The sequence below is a fragment of the Struthio camelus genome, chromosome 4 (assembly GCF_040807025.1).
Source record: "Struthio camelus isolate bStrCam1 chromosome 4, bStrCam1.hap1, whole genome shotgun sequence".
Classification (NCBI taxonomy): domain Eukaryota; kingdom Metazoa; phylum Chordata; class Aves; order Struthioniformes; family Struthionidae; genus Struthio; species Struthio camelus.
The window spans coordinates 60,581,894-60,605,599 of NC_090945.1; the positions used below are offsets into that span (position 1 = coordinate 60,581,894).

At 41.6% G+C, this 23,706-nt stretch overlaps 1 protein-coding gene across 2 annotated transcripts in view; it reads left to right on the forward strand.

The window, feature by feature from the left end:
• Window positions 1–18,958, forward strand: part of BEND4 (BEN domain containing 4) — a 33,545-nt gene extending 14,587 nt beyond the window's left edge. Inside the window, exons 3-5 of one of the 2 annotated variants that reach the window (XM_068943016.1) lie at window positions 8,860–8,951; window positions 13,123–13,363; window positions 16,657–18,958. In XM_068943016.1, the coding sequence (XP_068799117.1) occupies window positions 8,860–8,951; window positions 13,123–13,363; window positions 16,657–16,874 (551 nt within the window). In that variant the 3' untranslated portion in view covers window positions 16,875–18,958. The remainder of the gene's footprint in view (window positions 1–8,859; window positions 8,952–13,122; window positions 13,364–16,656) is intronic. The other variant, XM_068943017.1, reaches the window with a different exon arrangement.
• Window positions 18,959–23,706: the final 4,748 nt, after the last annotated feature.

Sequence of the window (23,706 nt, forward strand, 5' to 3'; positions counted from 1 at the left end):
GCTAGAAGTCGCCAAAGCAAAGCGGGATTTGCAGGTAAGAGTTAATATCAATGTAACTGAAAAAGGCAGACAAGTTTTCCGGAAGGGCTTGCGTGCCTAAGGCTTGACTCTTCTTCCTGACTATGTCAGACGAGCTAATAAAAGATATTACTTTTCCCTACAAATCCTGTCCTTTATATTTTTGGAGCATCACATTTCCAAAGATTCTACTACAGCAACAGCATAGATAAAGGGTTACGACAAAGATTTTTTCATGTCTTTTTTTGATGTTCACATGTAACTGGTTCTTTGCTTTCCCTTGATGTTCTGGATGTTTTGGTCTGATCTCTGGCCTTGTTCTGCTGTTCAGCTTCAAAGTGTGAAGTTACCTCAGTAAGTGAGCCTGTGCAGTCACCGAGTGTGCTACAAGGGCTGTTGGGCAAGACAGCCCCTCTGAACATGCGTGTAGCACAGCTTTGCTTTCAACTTCAGCCTGCCAGTTTAGTTTCCTAAACCACTCTCTTCTGAATACAAAAACGTGTACTGAAACACATAACCACAGCAGACCAGGACTTTCTTAAGCTGTTTTCTCCATGCTTCAGTATTAGATTTGGCCTTGTAGAAATCTGTGAGAGTTTGTGTGGGAAAGATTTTGTTAAATACCTTGGGGAACAAAAGCTATTGGGAATTTTGTGGAAAATTGTGATTCAAGCTAGCTAGACTGAAGAAGCCCTGGAGAAATCTGCCTCAAGTTGATTTGTTTTACAGGTCAGCAGTTAGCATTTTAGTGACACGAACTACTCTGCCCCTACCCGTTGTAGGCTCCTTTGTTTCATTATTATTTATTAGGAATATAAATGTCTATAGAGTTTTATAGCTGAGATCTCTGTCCTGAAGTCTTTACAACTGCAAGTGAGGCTTAAAGGACAAGAAGAGGTAGCTTCCACTGAGTAGAAGGAATATGAAGAAACACAGACAAAAATAAAAGTCACAGAAGCATGTGGCAGCATATCTTAAAAGAGAGAAATGCACAGCTGCCTCCTTTTATCTTTTACTTTTTTCCTTCTGTTGTTGGTTAGGCAGGAGTAATATAGGCCAAGGGCATATGGAAGGGGCACTTTCTTCTTTCTAGAAGAAAAGTTTTGCACCAGGAGATTAAGGGAAAAGAAAGAAAAGGGTTTTCAGGTACAGATTTGCAGAAGTTAACTGGTTTTGCATTCCACCTGGAAAGCACAATTGAGACAGACATTTTAAAAATAAAGGGATATTTTGCTATCTTTTTGTTTCCCTCCCTGCTTTTGTCAGCCATGGTAGGTCAGTTTAGCCAATTTTTACCATGCTTTTGCATGTAGTGTTGTTTCCTCTGCTCGCAGCTTTCTGCTGCCTGCTCTCCCTAAAAACGTGTGCTGTTTTTGTTTTACTCACATTACAAAAATCTGAATTTGTCAGGTCTTAAACACTGAGATCAGTTATTCTTTACTAAGTCCCATCTCTCCTTGCCCCTCTATTTTTTCCACCTCACCACACCCCAACAATTTCTCTTCACAAGGTGTCCATGCAGCTTTCGCTTGCTTCCAGCTCACTATTGAAATAAATGAGTACATGAGCTAAAATGATGCAAGCCATGCTATTTAGTAGCACTCTTGTCCAAATCTCGGGTAGAGAAGGGTCTCAGTTTATACTGTAAGAATTTTGCTCTACCATCTAGTTCATCAGCAGGTTCCATACCATTTGTTACTTTTATTGGCACTCAAGCGTCCGTTTAGAAGGGCCCTGAAATGAACTGGAGTGAAGAACTGAGGAATTGCTCAAGGTCAAGCAAAGGAGGACACATTGCAGTGCTGGGCGAGTCTTAACTAACAGCTGTCAGTCTGAGTGGGGTGGGCATACGTGCACAGACTTTCCGCTTCTCCTCCTCACTAGCGATTCGGATGTAAATGGTCTTGAATGCTGAGGGATTAGTGCTCCGATAGGTGAAACACAGGAAGGCATACTAGTTAAGAGTCGGTTACAGAGCACAAAGTCTCATGGGTGACCAGGAGAACCAGATTCCTTACTGGCTATTTACCCGGGGGGTCAGAGCCCGCTAGTGCAGGGGGCTGCGGTGGTGGGCTGCCCTGCAGGGACACGCAGCCCAGCTGGATCGACGAGCCCGTCCCGCGAGGGCTGCCCAGTGTCCAAGGAGCACCATGGAGGCTGATGCAGTTTCATGAAGCAGCTGAGATACCTTGTTTAGAGCAAGCTCAAGTATCTCTTTGTAGCACTGTGTTATGCCAAAATAAACAGACCTTGAGTGTGTTATGCTGAAGGCCTTATTTTGGGGGAGATAAATAAGAGTCCTCATTTTGACAGATATCAATACGAGTGATTGTGATTCTGTTACATTAATAATGAGCAAAAAGAGTTCAACCAAACCAATAATACAGATTTTCTTGGTACTTGATAAAAAGTTGGTTTCATAAAATCAAAAACCATCATCACAGCTGAAGGTAATAAAGAAAACAGGAGTAGATGATAACTGAGAAACATTTAAAAACATTTTATTCAAGGCCCAGAAAAGCTGTCTAGGAGAAAAGGAGCCATGCTGGTTATAAGAACAATGAGCTTAGAGGGAAAGTGAAGAACTACTAGAAACATAACAAGTCGAAGAAAAGGGAAGTTGATAGTAATCAATAAAAATCAGAAGTTAAGAGCAGTAGAATATTAACACGGGAGCAGAAGAGCATCGGGAGTGTTCTGCAGGCAGCAGCGTTAGTGATGGCTGGGGAACTCTTTCCCAGGCAAATTAAAGAAAGTAAAAGGAGCCCTAATAATGATAGTGGTCCGTTACTAGATGGAAATAGTAGGCTTTGTCCATAACATGGAGTTGTTCAGTAAATAATTCTGTTCTCCTATTCAGGAAGAGTGAAACAGGGCAGTCATGCCACCATATGACGATGATGGTAATCAGGAAGAGATACTTCAGTTTCCACAGTGACTCTGAATGTTAACACACATTGAAAAGCATCTTTAGCTGGGACTGCAACCCCAGCTGTGTAATTCAGCCACCTCCCAGACAACTTCAGGCAGAGGGACAGCTAAAGAGCTTGTGAGTCAGCACCAAAATTGCCACTGTTTTTACAAATGGTGAACAGATGCTGATTTCGGTTCAGGCCAATACAGTTCAGATTGTGAGACAAAACGGTTCAAGAGCCGATTCATGGGCAGTCGCTCTTGCAGAGACTGCCATCTCTCAGAGAGTGGCAGGGCAGACCGCTGAGAGTAGCACCCACTTTGGCACACCAGCTTTTCACCAGTAAGTGCACATCAACATATTGTCAAGGACATTAGGCAGCTGCTACCCAAGCGTGGTGTTTTAAAAATCATGAGATTTGGACAACTCACTTCAGGAGCTGAAACAAAACTAGAAGTAGACCAAGAGGGCCCTAGCCTTAATATTTATTAAGTTTTGGACTATTTGGGATGCTCCAGAAACCTGAAAGATGCAAATGCTGTAACAGTTTTTTTTAAGAGGATACATGAGATGGCCCAGACCACGGTAGGCCTGTTAACCTGACAGTGATCCCAGGAGAAAATAACTGCACAACTTATCCAGGATTCAATAATAGAGTAGTAAAAGAGAACAATGGAGTTAGAATCAGTCAACATCTTGCCGTTATGATTTTGATGAGATGAAAAGTTTGGCTGATGAAGGTATTGTGGAAGTATTCAAGGTGTTATGTAACATTATGAACAGGAACAAAGAGTGACAAAAATGAAAATGCAGTTGTAAATAGGAAATTGCCATGAGGCAGCTGAATTTCTAGAGGGATCCTTTGTGGAGCTGCCCATAGCCTATGTTTTTAACATTTTCATCTGTGTCCTGGAAGAAAATATAAAATTATTGTTAAGGGTTTAGAGGTGCTAGAGCTGGCAATGAGTGAGGAAGATAACAGGTTATAGACTCAAACACTATGTACTTAATACAACGCAATGTAATACCATTTATTTAGGCACAAAGACCGTAGGCGTTACCTAGCTTCAGGCCCTGGGAAGCAGACCCAATAAAGATTTGGAAGATGCAGTGAGTGTCTGGCTGAATATTGATGCACAGTGTGGCCGAAAGGGCTAGTGTGGTGTTTGGATGTACAAACCCGTAAGTGGGTATAGGGACTCTGCTTTTAGCACTGACAGGCCACATTACTGGATACAGACGCCCATGCATGAGCCCAGCAACTCAGGAAGGTTAGCGTTAAGCTCAGAAATGTTCAGGCAAGAACCACAGAAATTAGCAATGGACTGGGAAACTTGCCTACAAAGAGAGAGGAATTGAATTGTTTAGCTTAACAAAGAGAAGACTGAGTGATGATTTAACCGCTGACTCTTAAGTACATAACAGGTGACAGTCCTTTTTGTTTTTTGTCATCCAAAGAGTTCATAAAATCCAATAGAAGAAAAATTAAATGATACACACGCAGACTAGAAATACAGCTTAGATTTTTAAGGGAGAAATAGTACACACACAAACAACTAGCTAAGGGTAGAGCCTGCATCGCTGGAAAGCGATAACTTGAGTTTTGCTGGTTGATAGAGTGTGCTGCAAAGAGGATTTAATCTGGGGAGTTTGGGTGCTGTACAGTGCAGGAGGACAGGCTAACAGATCACACCCTGGCTTTTGTAATCAGCACAGTTTGTAGGCAACGCACCGTTCAACTATTTATTAGAAATTATGGTATTCCATAGATAAAACCATGACAGGTATGCCAAAGAAACACTTGTTACAGCATATGGTAACCAAGTTTACTGTCTAGAATAATAATGAAGTCTTATGACTTTGATCAATAAGCGGTGAAGACCTGCCACCTTTTATGCTTGTCCTGTTTATTCACTGCTTAGCATCTTAGCATGACCAGCTTTCCCCCAGCATACTAAATGTTCTGTATCACCTTGTTCTCTCCACCTCGCTTACTCAAAGTTTCCCCCTTTTTTCACTTCTTGTGGGCCAGATGACTTTGCCGCTTTCAGTGCCTTATCCAAGTCACTGACATTTACGCTTTCAATTAGAGAATAAAGACCACGGAAACTTCTTCTTAATGGGCAGGAAAATTACTACTGCCCTCAGGGTTTCTGCTAAATCATAGCAAGCAACTGCTATTTCTACATTAGCATCTTTTCCGTTGGTTACAGCAAGCAGGGATCCCTGTTGTTAGTGTCACTGATAGTAGATAGATGTATAAGCATGCAGAGAATCAGCTCTCAAGGTTATGATCTTCTTAACTCTCTAGCGATCACATTAAAGCAAAATAAATAAGCAAGTAGGTTTAAATGATTATTCACACTTCCATTTGGGAGCCATAGGCTCTTAAAAAGTTGTGTCTGCTACAGGCTTTGGAGGAAACAGTTCGTCTTATGTCTCAGCAAAGAGGACATTTGCAGAACCATAAGATGGACACAGATGCAAAACTAAAGCTTGGCTCTCAGGCCTTGGGCTGCCCTTTTGGTGGTTTCCTTTAGCATTCTGTTGATAAGGCAATCCAAGAAGGCGAAATTTGCAAATAGCATCTGGTATTTGAAAGGCTGAGGTAATTTGTACCCAACAGCTTATGTGGTGCATGCAGGCTTTATGAGTTAAACGTCCTCAAAATGTGCTGCAATGATTAGATTGATATCAAAATCATACGTTTTTGTGCCTGAAACATTGCTTTTATGAAAAGGAAGCGTTAATAAGCTTCAGCTACCTTTTGGTATCGTCATATTTCTGGCCAGTAATGAGAAAGCACCAGTGTTTTATCATCTGGATACAATTAGAGTAGAGCTGTATCTCTGTTGTAGAGCTGTATCTGTAGACCTTCTTCCTGTGCTGGGGACACAACAGGCTAAATAGTTTCCTGTTGTCTTCTTGCTTGTGCCCCTTCCCTTTGGAAGAACATAGGTAAATATACTTTTGAAAAGTCTGTGGTGAAATTTCCTATAGCAGCTACAAGATCACCCGGCTGTGAAATCAGATCCTAAAATTGGAAATTTATGACCCATTATATTCTGTGCCCTTTCAGGGCCTCACATTGCTCCACATAATTACAGGTAATAGTACCAAAGATGGCTGACAGCTATCAGATCATCAGCAGGGACTTTTGTAATAGAGATAACCAGAAAAACAAATGCAAACTGCACAAATTGTTTTAAAGCTAGCTTCATGAGGACCAAAGAACTCCCAAGCGTCCAGGTATTGCTGATGCTTCAGCAACTATGCGCTCAATAAACTTGCTGAAAAAAAAGTGACACATTTTAGGCAGGGCAGTGATTTCCAAGAGCAAGAAAGGGATACTTGAGAAGTGCTCAGCTAACCTCCACGTGCAAGTATCAGACATCTTTTCTTTCAGGCAATAGTACAATGAGCTGTCATGGCCCTTTCCGTCATTACTTTCACCTCGCAGAAGGTACCAGGAGATCCCAGGAAGTTGCCTGTGCTAACTTCCACCTGACCAGGAGTTTATCTGGCGCTCAGCACAGGGACTCTGAAGTTGCCCGGGGCAGTGAGCCTTGGTCATCCATGGTCCTCTTCACTGGAAACCAGACTAATAACAGAGTAACCTGTGCATGGACGTTCCCAGTTTAATCTGATGTTGGACATGTCAGACAGCAAAAGCATACAAAATCAGTATGTTTTGAGTAGGGCACAGTCTTCACGGGCACTCACATAACTTCTACTGGACGCTGCACCTCCAACTTGATGCTGATCAGCCAGATCATTGAACAGAGCTTTTTCCTGCTGTCCAGTCTATGTTCTCAGTCAGCATTTTATTTTCAGTCGGGGCTTGGATAGCACTGGTGTACTCCACACTGGTGTATTTAGTCCCCATCGTCGTCATTATGATGAGCACCATATGCTGAAGAAAATCAGCCTTTGTCAGCTGAATCCCCATCCTTCTCAGACGAGGTGCTTGAGGCAAGTTCATCCAATCCCCTGTGACTATCAGAGGGTGCAGGAGACTGACCACACAGACGTGGCTGGGCTGAGAAAAGTATAAGAAAAGGTTCCAAAAATACGATCTCATCCTTCAGACTATCCACATGGAAAAACAAAAAAAAAAAATCTTTTCCTCTTCCTGCATGACCTTTCCTGTATATAAAATTGGAAAAAAAGCCAAATCCTTTCTTGCCACACACACGTCCTCCAAATATCCAGTGCACTAAAACATTTCCTGAGGTTATCACATTTTTTCTCTTTTATTCCACCTAGCAACTTGTTATATTGATTGAATTTTTTGATTTCAGCTATATGCTAAATATGCAGTTCTCATTACAACAAGGTTATAGGATATGTTGGCGAGATTATTAAGCTTGACTGCCCTTCTGACTTTTTCAGAATTGAAACATTTTCTAAAACTGTCTGATGACACTTACTTAAAAGTGCTCTTTTTCCTACAAAAAATTCATCCACGCTCCCCTGCTCATGTACTTCAGCAATGTCACTGTGTAGCAGCCACACTTCTGAGGCACTGCACTGGCCTAGCAATAAGCAGTGAAGTCACTGGAGAAATGAAGCAGGTACCTGTCACTTGAAATGCTAACTTTTGTCTAACACATAACCTTATAACTTCCTATGGCAAAGTATGATATGTCAAATGAAGCAGGAGTAAAAATATTGATGGCTTGTCTTTACAGAAAAGTCAGCATGTGGTGAAATGACGTATGAATTTATCTGTGTCAGACACACTGCATGGACTTCCATATCTGGACTACTAAATGTTAACATTGCTTAGTCCATGTGCAAAACAGAGCAAAGTGCCTAAACAGGGTCGTGGTTACTGCACAGTATGACTGCCCAGGAAAGAATGCAAATATCTGCAGAAGAGCACTGTAAATTAATATCCTGTCTTAATACATTGTCAGTGATTTGAGTGCTTCCTTTTTGATTGCCAGCTTAAGGCAGCCCAAAATACTAGATTTTTACAGCTGTGAAGGCTGAATATCAAAAAATAAAAAAGAAGAAACACTGAAATAATATTTGTTCTGGATTTTTATCTGAAGCTGGGAAGATCTCTAGTGTTTTACAAAAACAACCCATAGAAACTGTGAGACTGACAAGGTACCTTAAAAATGATGCTTATTTAGTCAAAAGTCAATCTTAATGTTGGGTTAATATCTGTTTAATTGTCCTACTACATTTCAGGCTCGGGAGAAACGTACTGTATCTCAGAAATACCCCAGAGTTAATCAGGGATGTGGCAGCATCTGCTTAAGAGAGACCCATAATTGAATCAGACCTAATTAACCTATCACCTCAGCAGATGGGAATAGGATGTTGGTACCGCTGCTGAAAAGGAGCGGAGTGATGGGAATGGAAAGGGGGAGGACAAGAGCAAGAGCAATAAAACAGTATGCCTAACACCTAGTTTTGTAACAGATTTGGGAGAAGGGAGGGGAAAGAAATTAAAGTATATGAATCATTAAATCTATTCAGTGTAGTTAATCAGACTGTAGTTTCGGAAAGATTTGAGCATATTTACATGTTAATCAGTGCATGATTTAGGTCCAAGAAATGTTTTCTCCTTTGAATGGTTTGGGCTGTTTACAGTATTTACAGATTTTTTTTTATTATCATTACTGCTGACCTAATTTATATTTGTAATCATTATAATTTCAAACTAGAAGAACCTTTGAAAACTAGCGGGCAGAAAATGAAAGTGCTATCAGAGTTCTCAACACAGGGACTACAACATCTGTTGTGCATTTATTGAATGAAGTGACTGCACAACACAAAATGAGGACGATTTCCTATTTGAAATAAATCCCACAGAAGTACCAAACAGATCCTGAAGAACACTGCTTGATTTAATATTGTTGTTCTATTTTGTGCTAGATAGCTAATATACAGTAATTGCAATTTGTTTCATGCAGTGCCCTGCCAGACTGTTTTAGATTATTTGAAGACTGTACTTCAGCATCACAACCAGCTAATGATACCACAGCCAACAGACCATCCGACTGAGGTAGTATACAGTGAAGACAAGCTACATATCTTTATGTTTGAAAATTCATTGAAAACATGTAGGCAAACAAATCAGTAGGTGCTGGAAGAATATATGTAGTAGTAAAAATATGTAAAACCTTTTATGAAACTGTCATTCTTAGGTACAGCAACGCGCCAGATGGAAGAGAATCGTCACTAACCTAATCTGAGGTGACTTTACTGAGCAATGCGTAGCGCCCTCCAGCTCTACCAGCTGCGCTGGTGTTGCTCTGGCTAGTTTTTCTCTCCCCTGTCCTCAGAAACAGCACTTGCACAGGCGGCCGCTGGCCGAGGGTGGAAGCCCCCCGCGGGGCCGGGAGCGCCCTCCCCGGCCCGGCCGCCCGGCCCGCGGCGTTGCCCCGCGCTAGCGCCTCTGCCCCGAGTACGGAGGTGGGCGCAAGGGCGCAGGCAGCCCGCCGGGGTGGGAGCTGCGGCCCGCGCGGCGGCAGCGGTCGGGGCCCGGGTCGCCAGGGGGTTAGGGAGCGCAGCGTCCGAGGTCAGGCTCTGGGCAGCCCCTTGGTAGAGAAGAAGGCGGGCCTGTCTCCAGGCGCTCGCGGAGCCGCGTGTTGTCTGGTTCCGGCTCAAAGTGGCTATGGCGGTGGTTAAAGGTGAAATAGGCCTTTCCTTCATTGTGCGGACCGACCCGTCGTACAGGCTGGCGATAGTATTTGGGTGGGTGTTGACAGCCGATAAAGAATTTGGAGCTTTTTGCAATTATGTTACTTTTGAAAGTGCTGCAGCGAAAAAGCCGAAAATTTAAGTCCTCCTCTTGTCTAGCAGATAGATGTATAGATTTAGATAGCAGCTGTAGTGTAACTCATGTTAATTTTGCTCCAGTGTGTTTCTATCCAGGCCCATAAAAACGCCTCAAATGAAGTGGCTTTCGGCATTGACACTTCCTGTTTAGACTGGCTGTACTTGAGGCACTTACCATGCGTGTTTGCAAATGTTTAGTCTATGCATGCCACTGTCCCTTATTCACACAAACAAAATCCTAAGAGGGGAGACACAGGTCTCATCTAACCTTGCGTTGCTCTTCACCTAAATTGTGCATGGTACAAGTCTCACGCAGCCCAACTTCCCAGAGCTTCACTGAAGACACTTTGCAGCAGTTCAGGATTTGCACCACTTTGCCTCTCCATTCAGTTTCATCCTGTGCAGATTCATAAATAGATATATGTATGTGTGTCTGTGTATATATGTATACACACATAAATACATATACACATAAAATATATATTTTTATATATCATTAGCTGTTATTACTCAAATGAATCCCAAGCTTTCATTTTCCTTTTTTATGCTTTTTTGCTTAACTAAAATTTTCAAGCATTTTTCACTACAAAAACGAGACTGTTCTGCAATGTCCCAGGTGGAATAGCTTGTCATGATGTGACAACATTTTTTATTCAATTAAACACATACTAAGATGCTAATCTTTTATTCATCAGCGTAATCATATACAAATATAAGCATGAACACATTTGTTCTTCAGTTCTTCCTTCAGGATCGGCTTATTTCCTTTCCGGAAGGTTTTTTGTTTGTTTTACTTTAATGACTGCTGGACGCACTAAACTGCATCAGAAATGTGCTAAGAATCTTTTGCCCAGAAGTGCTTTGCTTTCACAGGAAGCAATGAAAGCGTATCTGCAGCAGAAGCACAGTAATTGTTTAACAGAGCATCAGAACACTATATCATGCCTTTGGAGAAGAACGAGGGAAAATATCCTAAATTTCAGTGGGAGTAAGAGAGAAGTGTAATAAAGTTTGGGCTGAGGAAATTGCACAAAATTTATTACCCTCTCCCCAGTTAATAGCAATGTGAGCCCTCGTGAAATTTACACATGGGGCCTTCTACACTAGATTTAAAAGACCGTATCTCCATTAATACACTACATTTAAACACAAGGATAGCTTTTTAGGATAGCTTGCTACTGAGCAAAGCTGCATATGAACAGCCATCCCTAACACACATAAGCAAGCCTGGAGCCTTACACGATGCAATTACCAAGCAGCATTGCATTGCTTGAGAGAAGTCCAGTCCCGCATAGCAGGGCTCAAGAGCAGGATGATGCCTCAAGAGTTAACTGGAGTTTGTACCCTGCACTGGTGTCCATAAGAAAAGTTCTTACTTTGCTAGATTTTTTTTTTTTTTAATAAGGGGAAAAAAGCTATAGTGGGAGAATTATTAGCTTTAGATAGACGTGATGCTGAGCAAGCTGCTGAAAAAAATAAATGGCAACATGGGGACCAGATGGTCCTGTGTATTACCACTTGGATGGAGCAAGCCAAGGAAATATTGCTTCAGCATAGGAGCATAACACTGCCAAAGAGCTTTCTGTAGCACTTCCTTCACCACGTTCACAGGGGAAGAAGAGTTGAGCTGGATGAAGGAGCATGTCCTTTCTGCAGCAGAGCTCCTCAGCTGTATTATTGGCATCCCAGGGACATACTTACCTGGCATAAATTAAAGCAACTTGTGTCGTGATTGCAGAGGGAGGGACTGACCCTGTCCCTTATACAGTAGGAGAGCTGACAAACGAAGTGCAAGGACAAACTCTCAAACCATAACAGGATTCGACTCTAGGTAAAGGGTCTTTCCCTTAGGGGTTACAATGCTTGGACTTAAAAGCAACAGAGGGAATGAGGGGTTGAGAGACGTTAGGTGGAGAGGAGGGGTCATCAGATGGACACTGCCCATCTCATCCTTTCTATTTTGGCTACCTTGGCAGAGTTTTGGATTTGCTTATAGCTGCCTTTGCCCACAATTTAAATCAAGCCAGCTAGCTTTGCACTGAAGTGAGAAGAAACACACCGTCAGAGCGATGCCAACGCCCCTGCGGAGAGGTGGTGCCATCTTAAGTCATATTAGCTGATTCTCTAATGTCCCCCTCATCACAGCCTCGGCTAAATTCAACCTTCCATGTATTTTAGCAAACTTGCAAAAAAAATTAAAGCAAATACCTGAGCAAAAACTTCATCAAAGATGCTCCTAAGCTATCTCCCAAAACGCTTTTATAAAAATATGAGAAGAGGCAAAGGCATCCCTTAAAATAGTGTTCAGATATTGAAGATCTGAGAACAAAGAGGGTAACTTTGCAACAGCTGGCCACAAGTGCAGCGTACAGCTGCCTGCTTAGGCTGCACATCAGATGATGTTCATTGCATTTGCTCATGGTGAACTCCTCTCCGAGCTATTTACGAAGCTTTCATTTATGAAGCTTTTACTAATCGGGCCTCCAGATTTATGTGTTTTAATGAACATGTAGCTGTAAAAGTGAATGAGTCTCTTAGAGGGTGTGGGCTTTTTTTTTTTGGTATACTTTAATTACTTGAGAATAAGGATATTAACACTGCCATCTTAGGTTAATTGACTTATCCTGAGCTACAGTATTTTATAGGCGGCAAGAAGTAATACTGTTTAGGTACGATTGACTAAGGAGGGCTTATAAATGTGTGTGGGTTACAAGAATCCCCATAATTAGTCCCACAGCACTCATTTAATGTTGGAATATTGAAGCACACAAATTATGAAGGTTAAAAGTAAAATTTGTTTCCAGCTGACATGGTGGCATTTGTGTAAAGCTATAATTTGAGTTAATAATGGCATTCATTAATAGTAATGAAGCTTTTAGTTTTCATAGTTGCTTTATTTATTTCTTATTTATATTTTTCACAGTAACATAACCGCTGTCAAGCTTCAGGTGTGTTCTACAGAAGTAACAAATTTATTATAAAAATAGACCAAGAAAGTCACCTCTGAAGTAAACTATCAGCTGCCATGAAATGATCTGTTTGATCACTCTCTTCAAAGACCTTTTTTATACGTTTTAATATGTTAAGAAGAAAGGTTATACTTAAAAAGCATCTCCAGCCACTGGTTCTTAACACTTTTTAACCTATCTGTTAAAGGCAAATTATAAATAACCACTTTCTCAACATGTGTTCTTTGTCCCTCCCAAATTCTGATATAGAAATGGAAACGTGATTTTAAAAGTACTCATTGCCAGCAAGAGCAATTGCTTATTCACTTCAGTGTGCGTTTCACTGTCAGTATCTCAGCTAGTTAAAAAGCTTATTTTTTTATTACAACTGACATCTTTGCTTATTTGCCTTGTAAAATATGCAATGGAAGTATTTCACTTTTTCAGGGGAGCAAGCAGTTGCTGAACAACTATCCTGTCTACATCACTAGTAAGCAGTGGGATGAGGCTGTAAATTCTTCAAAGAAAGATGGAAGACGGCTACTTCGCTATCTCATCAGATTTGTTTTCACAACCGATGAGCTTAAGTACTCATGCGGCCTTGGGAAAAGGAAAAGGTCAGTGCAGTCAGGAGAGACAGGTCCTGAAAGACGTCCTCTGGATCCAGTAAAAGTAACATGTCTCAGAGGTACTGCATCTTTTCGCTTAGTGTCCACCATATGTGATCTCATTTCACCACATTGGCTCTGGCTCAGTAGAGGCATTTGGCTGCCAGTTACAGAACTAGGAGGGGTTTCAGAGGGCAAGCAACAAGCAGCCAGAAACCTTCCACTTATGCATACATATATATGTGTGTGTATATAAATACACACACACACACACACACACACACAAACGTGTGTGTATACATATATATGTATATTTATGTAAGGACAGGAAGAAAACACGACTGCTTATTTAAGAGAGGGGACAAATACAAGAGCATGTAGTACTAGTAGACACGAAACAGCAAGAAGGCAAATCAGGATTTTGATTACTCTCTTTTATAATAAAACAACAGGATGACATCCTTTGACACTGATATGCAGCAAAATGAACCCAGGGAATATTTTTAGCCTGAAGTATAGTTAGCCCATGACATCAAGGCCACAATGCATCATTGGAGCCAAAAGCTTACCAAGTTTCAAAATAGGTTTGAACATTTTTAATGGCCAAGAACATCTACAGGTTGATTAGATGGAAAGTATACAAATACATTGTCAAGGGTGTAACTTCTGTTTCGATGCAACATTAAATGAAAAAATTAGTGAACAACTTTCCCGCATGTTTAGCAACAACAGGAAGGGGAGTTTGCAAGCATTTCACAATGGCAAAGAGTGAGAACGCTGGACAAAACAGAGAAAGGGTCTCGTCTATTACGGCAGTTCATGCTTTGGCTAACTAAAATTCTTAGAAAGGCTTATTATTGGGCTTTATAATGGGACATACAAAATATTACTTTTTAAAGCCCAGCTAAAATCATATTTTTGTATCAAAGTCTGCTTTTCATAAATGCATATGGTTATCATTTCTTTAATTAACCCAAAATTGATAGTATTTTTGTAAGCACATAAATACAATTTAGGTAAAAATTATTTCAAGTTTGTTTTAACTAAACAATGTAAAGAAAAACCCAAATTTTGGTCAGTTGGTGATAAAAACATTTTTATTTATCTAACTGGAATCCAAAGTGGTTACACATAAGGCTGAGCCTCTGTCCATTGTCCATTTAGATTAGAAGTATTCAACAAAGCCAAGTAGATTAGACTTTTAGTTGTGGTTTATTGATCCAATCAGGTAATGAACTCAGTTTTTACATACAGACAAATTAAGGCAAGATGCTCTTTTTTTTTTTTTTTTTTTTTTTTTAAACTACACAGGAACCTCAACAGCTGTTAACCTGTTACACGATACTCTATCAGAGCTTAATAGAAGGGAAGGTACATTGCACACATCGTACTGCACAGAGGTCTGCAGCAAGATTCAGGGTCTCAGAAGTTCTCCTGGAAACTAAGGGCTAATGCAAGTGTATTAACCGTTGGCTTTACATTTCTTCTAATAATTTATGCACAAGCACAGAGTTAATACCCTTTCCTTCCCCTTTCTTCCCGCTGCCTCCCACCGAGCCTAACAGTAAAGCCACCTGTAGATGACCTTTTGCCTACTGCTGCTCTCCTTTTTGAGGTACTAAACAAAATGAATGTGTGGAGCGCTCCATGGGGAGAAAGGGAAAGGCCAATTTCCTTAATTTTTGGAGGCTCAAACAGGAAGCCAAAATGTCCAATGTCTGTGGACCGGTTAAGAGAGCAGAATAGATAGCTATCCCATTGGGCTTTCGTGTCTGGGTGGGAACGCTACACCTTCTGCGATGCCAAGAGTCTGACGCTGGCTCCTAGCCATTTGCAAGCCAAGGTAACTAGGGTCTGACTAATTCCCAGCACATCCAATTATGCCTTCCCACCATAGCAGGAAGCACAGGCTGCTTCCCTCTGCACAGTCAGAGTGGATTAAACTTCTGTAAACATTTAAAATATATTCCTACAACTGACGGATGTCTGGAACTGCTTTAAAGCAGCCTGGCGCACCTGAATTACAGCAATGCTCCTCTACATAGTAGCCATTTCTTTGAGACAAGCACCAGTCTGTGAAGCCTTGTGTGAACATAACTACCTAGGAATTACTACTGCCTGTGCAGATTTACAGGGAAACGGATCTAAAACCAAGACAGCTATCAGCTTTGCAGGTGCGCTGCTAGAGGAGCTATGCAAAAATCGTGTCTTAATTGTCAGATGAGATACCTTGCAGGCATGGTAACTCATGTTAAAGCACAGTATTCACTGGTCTCAAGATGTTGTGACAGCAGTGAAGTTACCTTACGCCACTTATTGTGCTGTTGGCTTGTCAACAGTAGAAAGTAGAATTCAAAAATATCTTAGGAGACCAAATACCACATGAAGGAATAACCAATGCTGTAGAATAAATTAAAAGCTCAGTTTCCATATAAGATACAGTGTATCCAATACATCTAATAAGATGCCCTCTTGTTTAAAATCGGATTTGGATATTTCAAAGTCCAAATATGCCTGGTTTTGAGATATGACTAGCATTTATATCTCCAGAACTGGTAAGGCGCCCTCTGCAAGTTTAACATATCGCATGTCAAAAATCTGAAGGAAATTATAAAAAATGTGATCATCTCATACAAATAACTATACATGTAAGCAGTAGCTACTTACGTAGCCAAATTACGTGTAGTACGATTCATTTTCTTGTGCATTGAAAACTACTGCTTGGCTCCAAAAGGACAAAATAGCCTTCTCATCTCATTTAGCTATTTCTAAGGGCAATTTAGTCTCTGAAAAATAGGTGTCATATTCAGAAAGATGAAAAGATTAGGACTGAAAATGAAAGATACTCCAAACAGAAAAGAGCACGAAACGGAAATAACGGTAGTGACATTTTCAGGCACATTTTCAGGCTGCTACAGGCTGCAGATGTTCAAGTAGCCAGCAGAGGGAGGCCATAAAGATCCAGGAAAGTGATCACAACAAGGTACAAACACGCTGCAGGTTTCACATTAAATACATCCCCTGTTTCATATTAACTTCTCCATGTATTGCACACCCTGAATTGTAGCAATCATGTAGAATTATTGCTTTTTATTTCCGCAAGAAGGGATTTTATCTCCTGGTCCTGTGCATCACATAATTAGCTCAGTTATAGCAATATGCGTTGCAAGTGGAGAAATACACTTGCACAGAAATAAAATAGGTCCAACTGGCATTATCATGGCATTTCCCATAAGGCTTTACTTCTGCTTAAGTAGAACAATAACGCCCTGTTTCTTATTTCCTATTAACTGTTGATGTCTGAGCAACAGCAGATGCTGCAAAGACAAGCAGTGTTTTTGGGTTTTTTTTATCCTTGCCTGTTTTCCTGCAGAGTTCATCAGAATGCACTGTACTTCCAACCCTGACTGGTGGATGCCGTCCGAAGAACAAATAAACAAGGTCTTCAGTGATGCAGTAGGACACGCTCGGCAAGGGCGTGCAGTAGGGACTTTCCTTCACAATGGGAACTCATATTACGAAGGGACTGACCATCCAGGATCACAGGACGAAGTCTTCAATAGAGGTATGCAAGATGGATCTGGTGATTGATGGCAGTGAGAGGAAACTCATACCACAGTAGCAGCCAGTTAATTTAGAAGAGACTATTTGTTGAACATACCCTGAAATTATTTAAGAGTCCAAAGCATGTCTGAACATACGCAGCATACATTCCAGCTTCTCCATCGTATCATAACCCAGTTAACAGAAAGAAATGCATTTCAAGACCTACCCTATGGGACTTCTTAGTGCCTATTATTTGCAAATCCTTCATAACTCCCTTAAAGAGAAACTGAAATTTCATGTCATCTAGTTCTAGAGGAAAGGTGATATTAAACAAATTATACAAATTTCTAAAGAAACAGTAGCCACCCTCATGTCTGCCTACTGATAGCAAGCCCGGATGTGGACTCTCGGACAGAACAACCACATGCAATTTGCTTTCCCCGAGTATGAGATATAAGAACAAGTCTGCATGCTTGTGACAAAAAAGAAATGGTCTGCCATTTCATAAAGGAAAGTAGCATAATCATAAATGTTACCTTAAAATGCTACACAAGATGGAAAATTCAGGGAATTCCTTTAGCCAACTATGCCAGGAAATTAAGCTTCCTGCCTAAAACAGAAGCACTCGTCGACAGCAGAATCCTTCAAAGACTCACAACAATAACAGGCCTGTCTAACAAAAAAGTTGCTTTGTATATCAGATATATACTATATTTTATCTAGATTTCTAGAAGATTAGAGTTCATCATGACAGCTTTCAGTAAAAAAAGATTGCTAAAAAACAAATTGCCATTTCAGAAGACAGGTTTTGCTCTGTCTGTTCCTGTTCCGCAGCCCTATTACTTAGCTCTAGAGGTTTTAAATTGCTTTTTCCTGTTCTTGCTTTCATTTGTGATTTATACTCATTCCTTGAAATGAGAGATCAGGCAATGCACTGGTCCTAACAGTCAGATGCTCCATTGTCCATTCAGGGAGGGGTTGTAGGGCAGGTAAACCTAGGATACAGACTGACTGAGAGCTGTAAAAAATACATACATAAATAAAAATATCTGTGCTAGAACCGAAGCCAATTCTCAACAGAATATAGTATTGGAAGCAGATACTATCTTTAAAAAAAAAAAAAAATCAGTCCACTGAAAATTTTTAACCTCAAAGACTTAAGAGTCCATTGCCACTCCAGAAGTTTGAAAAAATTGATGCACTCTAGAAATACACAATGCCAAAGAAACAGTACTCTTTCTTTTCAGTATCAGGGTGTTTCAGTCTTTGTACCTTTGTCAGGTCGCTCAGGCCACTGCTGGCATACTTCAAAGCCTGAATCAGCTCTTTTTGAGGCAGCATTTTCTGACTGACAGATGCAGGGAACTGGCTTTTGGAAAGAAAATTCACTCTCCGTTTGATCATCTCTAGTGCTACCTCATCAATGTTGGTTCTCCTGAATGTGTATCTCATAAGCCCCAGCTCTCCTAACCACCTTGTGCAAACCATTAGAGAAGCTACTAATTACTCCTTTTTACCGTTCTCCTCTCCTTCCTGACCTTCTCCCCTTGTGCTGGGCAGGGAAAGATACACCCAACCCTTTCCTTAAAGATCAGGAGGGGCCTTCTGGCGTGAAGTGCTTCTGTAACTCCTGCCTGACCCTGGATGAAGGACTGAGGCAGTCTCTCAAATGCCAGCTCACCCACATGATAATTTCTTCCTGTCATCTGTCTCCTCTTTGCCTACTGTTGTGAACGGTCTCTCGCTGCCAGTCCGTGCGGGGCACAGCATCCAGCAGGCTTTGGCACGTTGCCACGGCACAGCGGGGCCGGGCCGTCCCTCCCGTACCTGCCGGCCAGGACCTGCAGGGAGCCTCAGGACACAGGCTCCAGCTGCAGGTGTGATCTCTCCAAGCCAATATATGCTTTAGGCCCTTAAATGTCCAGTACCTCTGAAATCAGTGGGGTTTTTTTTTTTGTTTTTTGTTTCTATTTTTTAGAAAGACTTTGAAAGGCTCTCATTTTCTTTCTAAAAGTGAATACGCAATTTAGTCACATTGGACCTTACCAGGCCAAGAGGTTTTGAACAGAACCCCTCACTACAGTCAGGAGGCGACTTTATCTAAAAGGTCAATGGCATGTAGTGGCCTACTGGGAAGAAACTCAGTGTATAAAAATGTCACAGTACAGATATCCTATAGTAGCTTTTCAGTGTTGAACTTACACTTTTTTAAAAGAGCTATAATAGAAGATGTTACATTGCTCAGATGGTGTAAGTCTTGCTGGTATATGTTTAATGTGGTGACACTTTGCCAGAACTACTTGGTAAAACATGTCAGAATGTGTGAGTCAACATTATACTGTAAATTTGTCCACAGCCGTATGTATCATGCTGTATTTTTGTAAACATTGTGATGGTTTCTTTCAAATATTTAATCGTATGAGATTAAAAATAAAAACACTTCATTTTAAATAGTCACAGAACAGAATTACTGGACCTCTCTCACTAATCTAAAGATTTTGCTGAAATAACTAGTAAGCCTAGCTTTATTTTTAGTGTAAAACGTGTAGCCAGCCTCCTGAGACCACTCACAAATCTGCGCTCTCATATTGTGCAAAATAACCAAATGTATTGGTTGATCCTGAAAGCCACTTTAGCACTAGAAATGGCTTTGCAGGTTTGGACCTTTCTTTATAAACAAAATTTTGTCCTCAGCTGCTTGTGTGCCATTGCCAATGACATGAATAGCAGTCACAGAGAGGCATTAAAAGACAGGAAGTCATCTTTTTTGTTCATGTTTGCTTTTAAAATAATAGCGTGCAACAACATTTCTTGTTTTGTTTTAAACTGCCACGATGGCTTCTTGACCGAAGCCATTTTGTTGCTAAAACTTTTCACAACGGCTTATTCTGATTACTTAGCACATGAGGCATTGTAAATCCATACGCGCTGAAGCGTCAGTATAGCCACAAGATGTTAGGCATAATGCTATGGGACCTGAAGCAGCAGATAGCACGTAAGCCCTTGCACAGTGAGACACCTGTATTTCAGCACAGCGCTTTGTAAGTCACCGTATCCATTCAGGCTGCTGCATGCGCGTGGCAGCCTTGGAGCAGAAGGAAACGGCTATCTATCATGTCGCTCCAGCAAGTCCCAGGAGGATAGATTCTTGTCTTATCCCTCCATACTCTTTAATCTTACTGCCATTTATGTATCTGCCTTCTCTCCAACTTTGTGTAGCAGTACCGCACGCCCATCTGTGCCAACATGCCTTCGCTATATTTTCTATGACAAATATTTGTGGAGAAACTGTGATTAAAAAACCATTAATCCTGATATTTTTATTGTCATGGTGTAGTTAATTCTATGAATACTTTCTAATGATGATTGTACTGTGTAGAGTAAGTACAGGTTAGGGATAGACCTATACCAGATATTGTACAAAAAAGTGCATAGTGTAATATAGACTAGTAAGGGTTTGTGCCAATTTCTATAGGATGTGTGAATTGTTTTCTATGTGGCAACACACATTTCTTTTAAAAAATATAAAATCTTAGAGAATTTTTTAAACAGTCAATATTTTTTAATTAAAGACATTTGTTACCAACAGTTTACTATTTCAGGTGGTAATTCTAATTTGAATATTGGTTTTATTACTGCATACCTCCAATTCCATTTGTTCTGTTGCATAACAATGCACAATAAAAGTTAGTCTCTGGTTAAAACTGTCTTTTCTTCTCTATAAACATCATTGTGTCAGTGTGACAATAGTCACAGTTTGCAGAAAATATGTTTAGACTTAGATTCCTGTAAGAGGCTGGAGCAGTGTCTTTTGCATTAAATGCTTCTTTGCTATGAAGTACTGGCAGCTGCAGTGAAAGATTATGAGGATTCAAGTGTAAATATAAATCATTTTCACCTCAACATGTAACAACACATGTGTATTTATATACTGGTTAGAGAGAAAGAGCACTCCGACAAAGCACCCATCTGCAATCTTAAGACCTGGATTTTCAGGTGGTGAAATTTAAATCCCATTTTAATTCAAAATTCAGTGATAGCTGAATGTCTCCTGTTCCCTTAAACACTTTAGAAAATCCTGACTCCAAATGGTTTGTAAAGGAATTACGGCCTCTACAGTGACAAGTGTTCTCTGTGGTAAAACGCTCCCCCTGAGCCGTGAAGCAAGACAGGCCTCACAGCACCCTAGTGCCATCCGTTAAAAAAGGCTGCCAAATACTTCCATTATAAAACAGTGATTTTGGTTGCCTGTAATATTAATAAACTAGTTGAGCTGATAGTTAAGCAGATAGTTAAACTATATGGTCCTGCTCTGTCAGGATGCCCCACCACATGAAATGGTTCCACCCTGAGAAGTGTGGCCAACCACTGCTGTCATTTACATTATTTGATCGAGTACCACATGTGCCTAAGGTGGACCTTTAAGATCCAAGTCAGCTGTTGAATCCCCTGAAGAAATTTCTTTTTTTACCTCATTGGCATAAAGCCCCAGAAAGCTCGCATTATAAAAATGTTTATGTTAAAATAAGATTACTGAAGTTGCAAAACCAAGCCCTCAAAAGTTGAATTATGCAAGAATCCACATTGTCTGCACCACCTTAACTGTGTTTCCCTGTGCTGATGCACCACTACAACCTACTGCTCTTTCCCTAGCAGGACCCATATTTCATTCACCTCAGCAGAAGTGCCCACTCTGGAAGCAAAGCGGGCTTCCCAAGTGAAGAATACTGAAGCCTACCCACTTCTAGCTCTGTATGACAGATGCAGGGAGATGCGCAGCGAAACAGGCAGGGTTTTGCAGGGCAGGAGAAGGGCGAGTGGTCTCCACAAGCTCCAGCCCACCTCAGGAAACAGGGGTTCCTATGTCTGCCACTGCTACAAATTTGATGCTGGGCAAAGTGGAGTGACTCACACCTGGGGCAGATCACTGGCTGTGAGCTCTTAACCTCATAGCCACTTCACCGGGGGCCCCACAGATGGATCTGCAGGCACAGCAAGCACTTCACTGTAACCAAAGTCAACAGGAAAAGGAGCTTCAAGCTAGGAAATGTTTTAACCATGCCAAGGAGACGGAAGTGTCAAGAGTCCCAGGAAAGGCGGTGTGAGATGTCACGTTTTCATCTTCAGCTCCCTGTACCTGAGTTCTTCAGCTGTGGGACAGGAATAACTCCACATCTTTCCTCAGAGGGGTTTTGTGAAAATTAATGCAGGTGCATAACTCAGAGCTATAGTGATAAGCACAAAAGACAAGCTCATGAAGAAGATAACAGTCCTGGCTGAAGAGTAGTTTGAGTGCTGTGCAGTAGCTAAACCCAGACCACTTGTCAAACGATGAGGATAACACAAGAATATCAAATGACTGCTCAGGAAGGAGCACCACCGCCTGCAGGAGGCTGTGCAGTAGGCAACCACAGCATGGGACAGGAGAAGGGGGATCCCAGGCACGAGGAGACTGAGGTACGTTTACAGAGCAGTATCTGTTCTCTCTCTCCTAACTTAGGAGTCCTTAATGTCCTGCCTTAACAATGTTCTCTTTCATAGCTTTGCAATTCCTGTATCACATGCCACGCACAGTGACACAAAACCAGTACTGACCTGCAAAGTTTCACAGGCAAGCAAGCATATTTCTGCTTAACAGTGGTGATACTATGCTGCTGCTATCAAAGCCAAGCTTCAGCGCCTAAGAAAAGGAAAAAAAAAAAATGTTTCCATTTGAACATTCAGACTCTCATCTGAAAAGGAAGATAAATATGGACTGGACTGGGACTGGGCCTCTCCCACCCTGCCCAGGCCTGGCCCCATCTCAGCCCTCCCCGGGTTCTTCAGCCCCTGCACTACCACGCTGTAGCCCCACTATGACCCTGTCAACCCCAGCCCCAACTCGTGGGTGACCACCCGACTCAGCCTCAGCCCAGTGACCCTGCCCGGCCATCAATGGACGTGATCCTGACCCTGACCCTGACCTTCAGACCAGCTTCCCAGCTTGAGCACGGTCCTAGGTTCTCCTGACAATCTAGACTCTGCTGAACCTGCCTGCGACCTCTGGGGCTGCCCTGCTCCCTCGAGGGGTGGTGGCATGGGTCTTGCCCTGCCGGCAAGCGTTATTCCCAGCGTTATCCCTGTTCCTTAGGGAGCAACCAGCCCTTGCTGCTCTGGCACGCCTAACCCCAAGCAGGTAATCACACCAGAAATTCTTGCCTCAAGAGGCATAACATTTGGGATGAAAGAAAAATAGGTTGCTTACCTACTTAAGCCATCTCATCCATATGCACTTGTGCTGTAGGTGTTACCTACGCGTTGTTAGGGCTCTTCTCTACTCTCAGAGCATTCACAGGTGCCCCAAACCCCTCCTGCTCCAGAGCCTTGGATGGCCATGAAAGGTCAAGCCTGTCCTTGCAAAATGGCAAATGCCAAGTGATGGGGCTCAGCAGAAAGTGTGCAGGAAGAAGGTTTGTGAACACAGCACATAGATGGTGTGTCAAAAAGGAACAGGCAAAGAACTCATCATTCTTTACCCAGTGCTTACTTTATGTTCATTTACATTGTGGGTGACTGCAAATGGCCCCCAGGTGCTTCAGCAAGAGGAAACTGTGAATATAGATCCAGATGGCATTCTTATAAGTCTCCGTCATTTATAGAGCAAAGCACCAGTGATGTTGCTTGAGTGCTCCTTGAGCAGGGCCTACTTAAATCAAAGGCTCTGCCTCTGTTATTTCCTAGCAAGTTCATACATGAACAGCTCTCCAGGGAGAAATTGTGTGTGTTGCAGTATGAATTCCCTTGGAAAAGTTCAGGTCTTTCTATGTGACCTTGCCCTGCAAACAAAAAAACCCTCCTCCAAGGATGCTTCAACATCTGAAGTGTATAAAAACAGCTT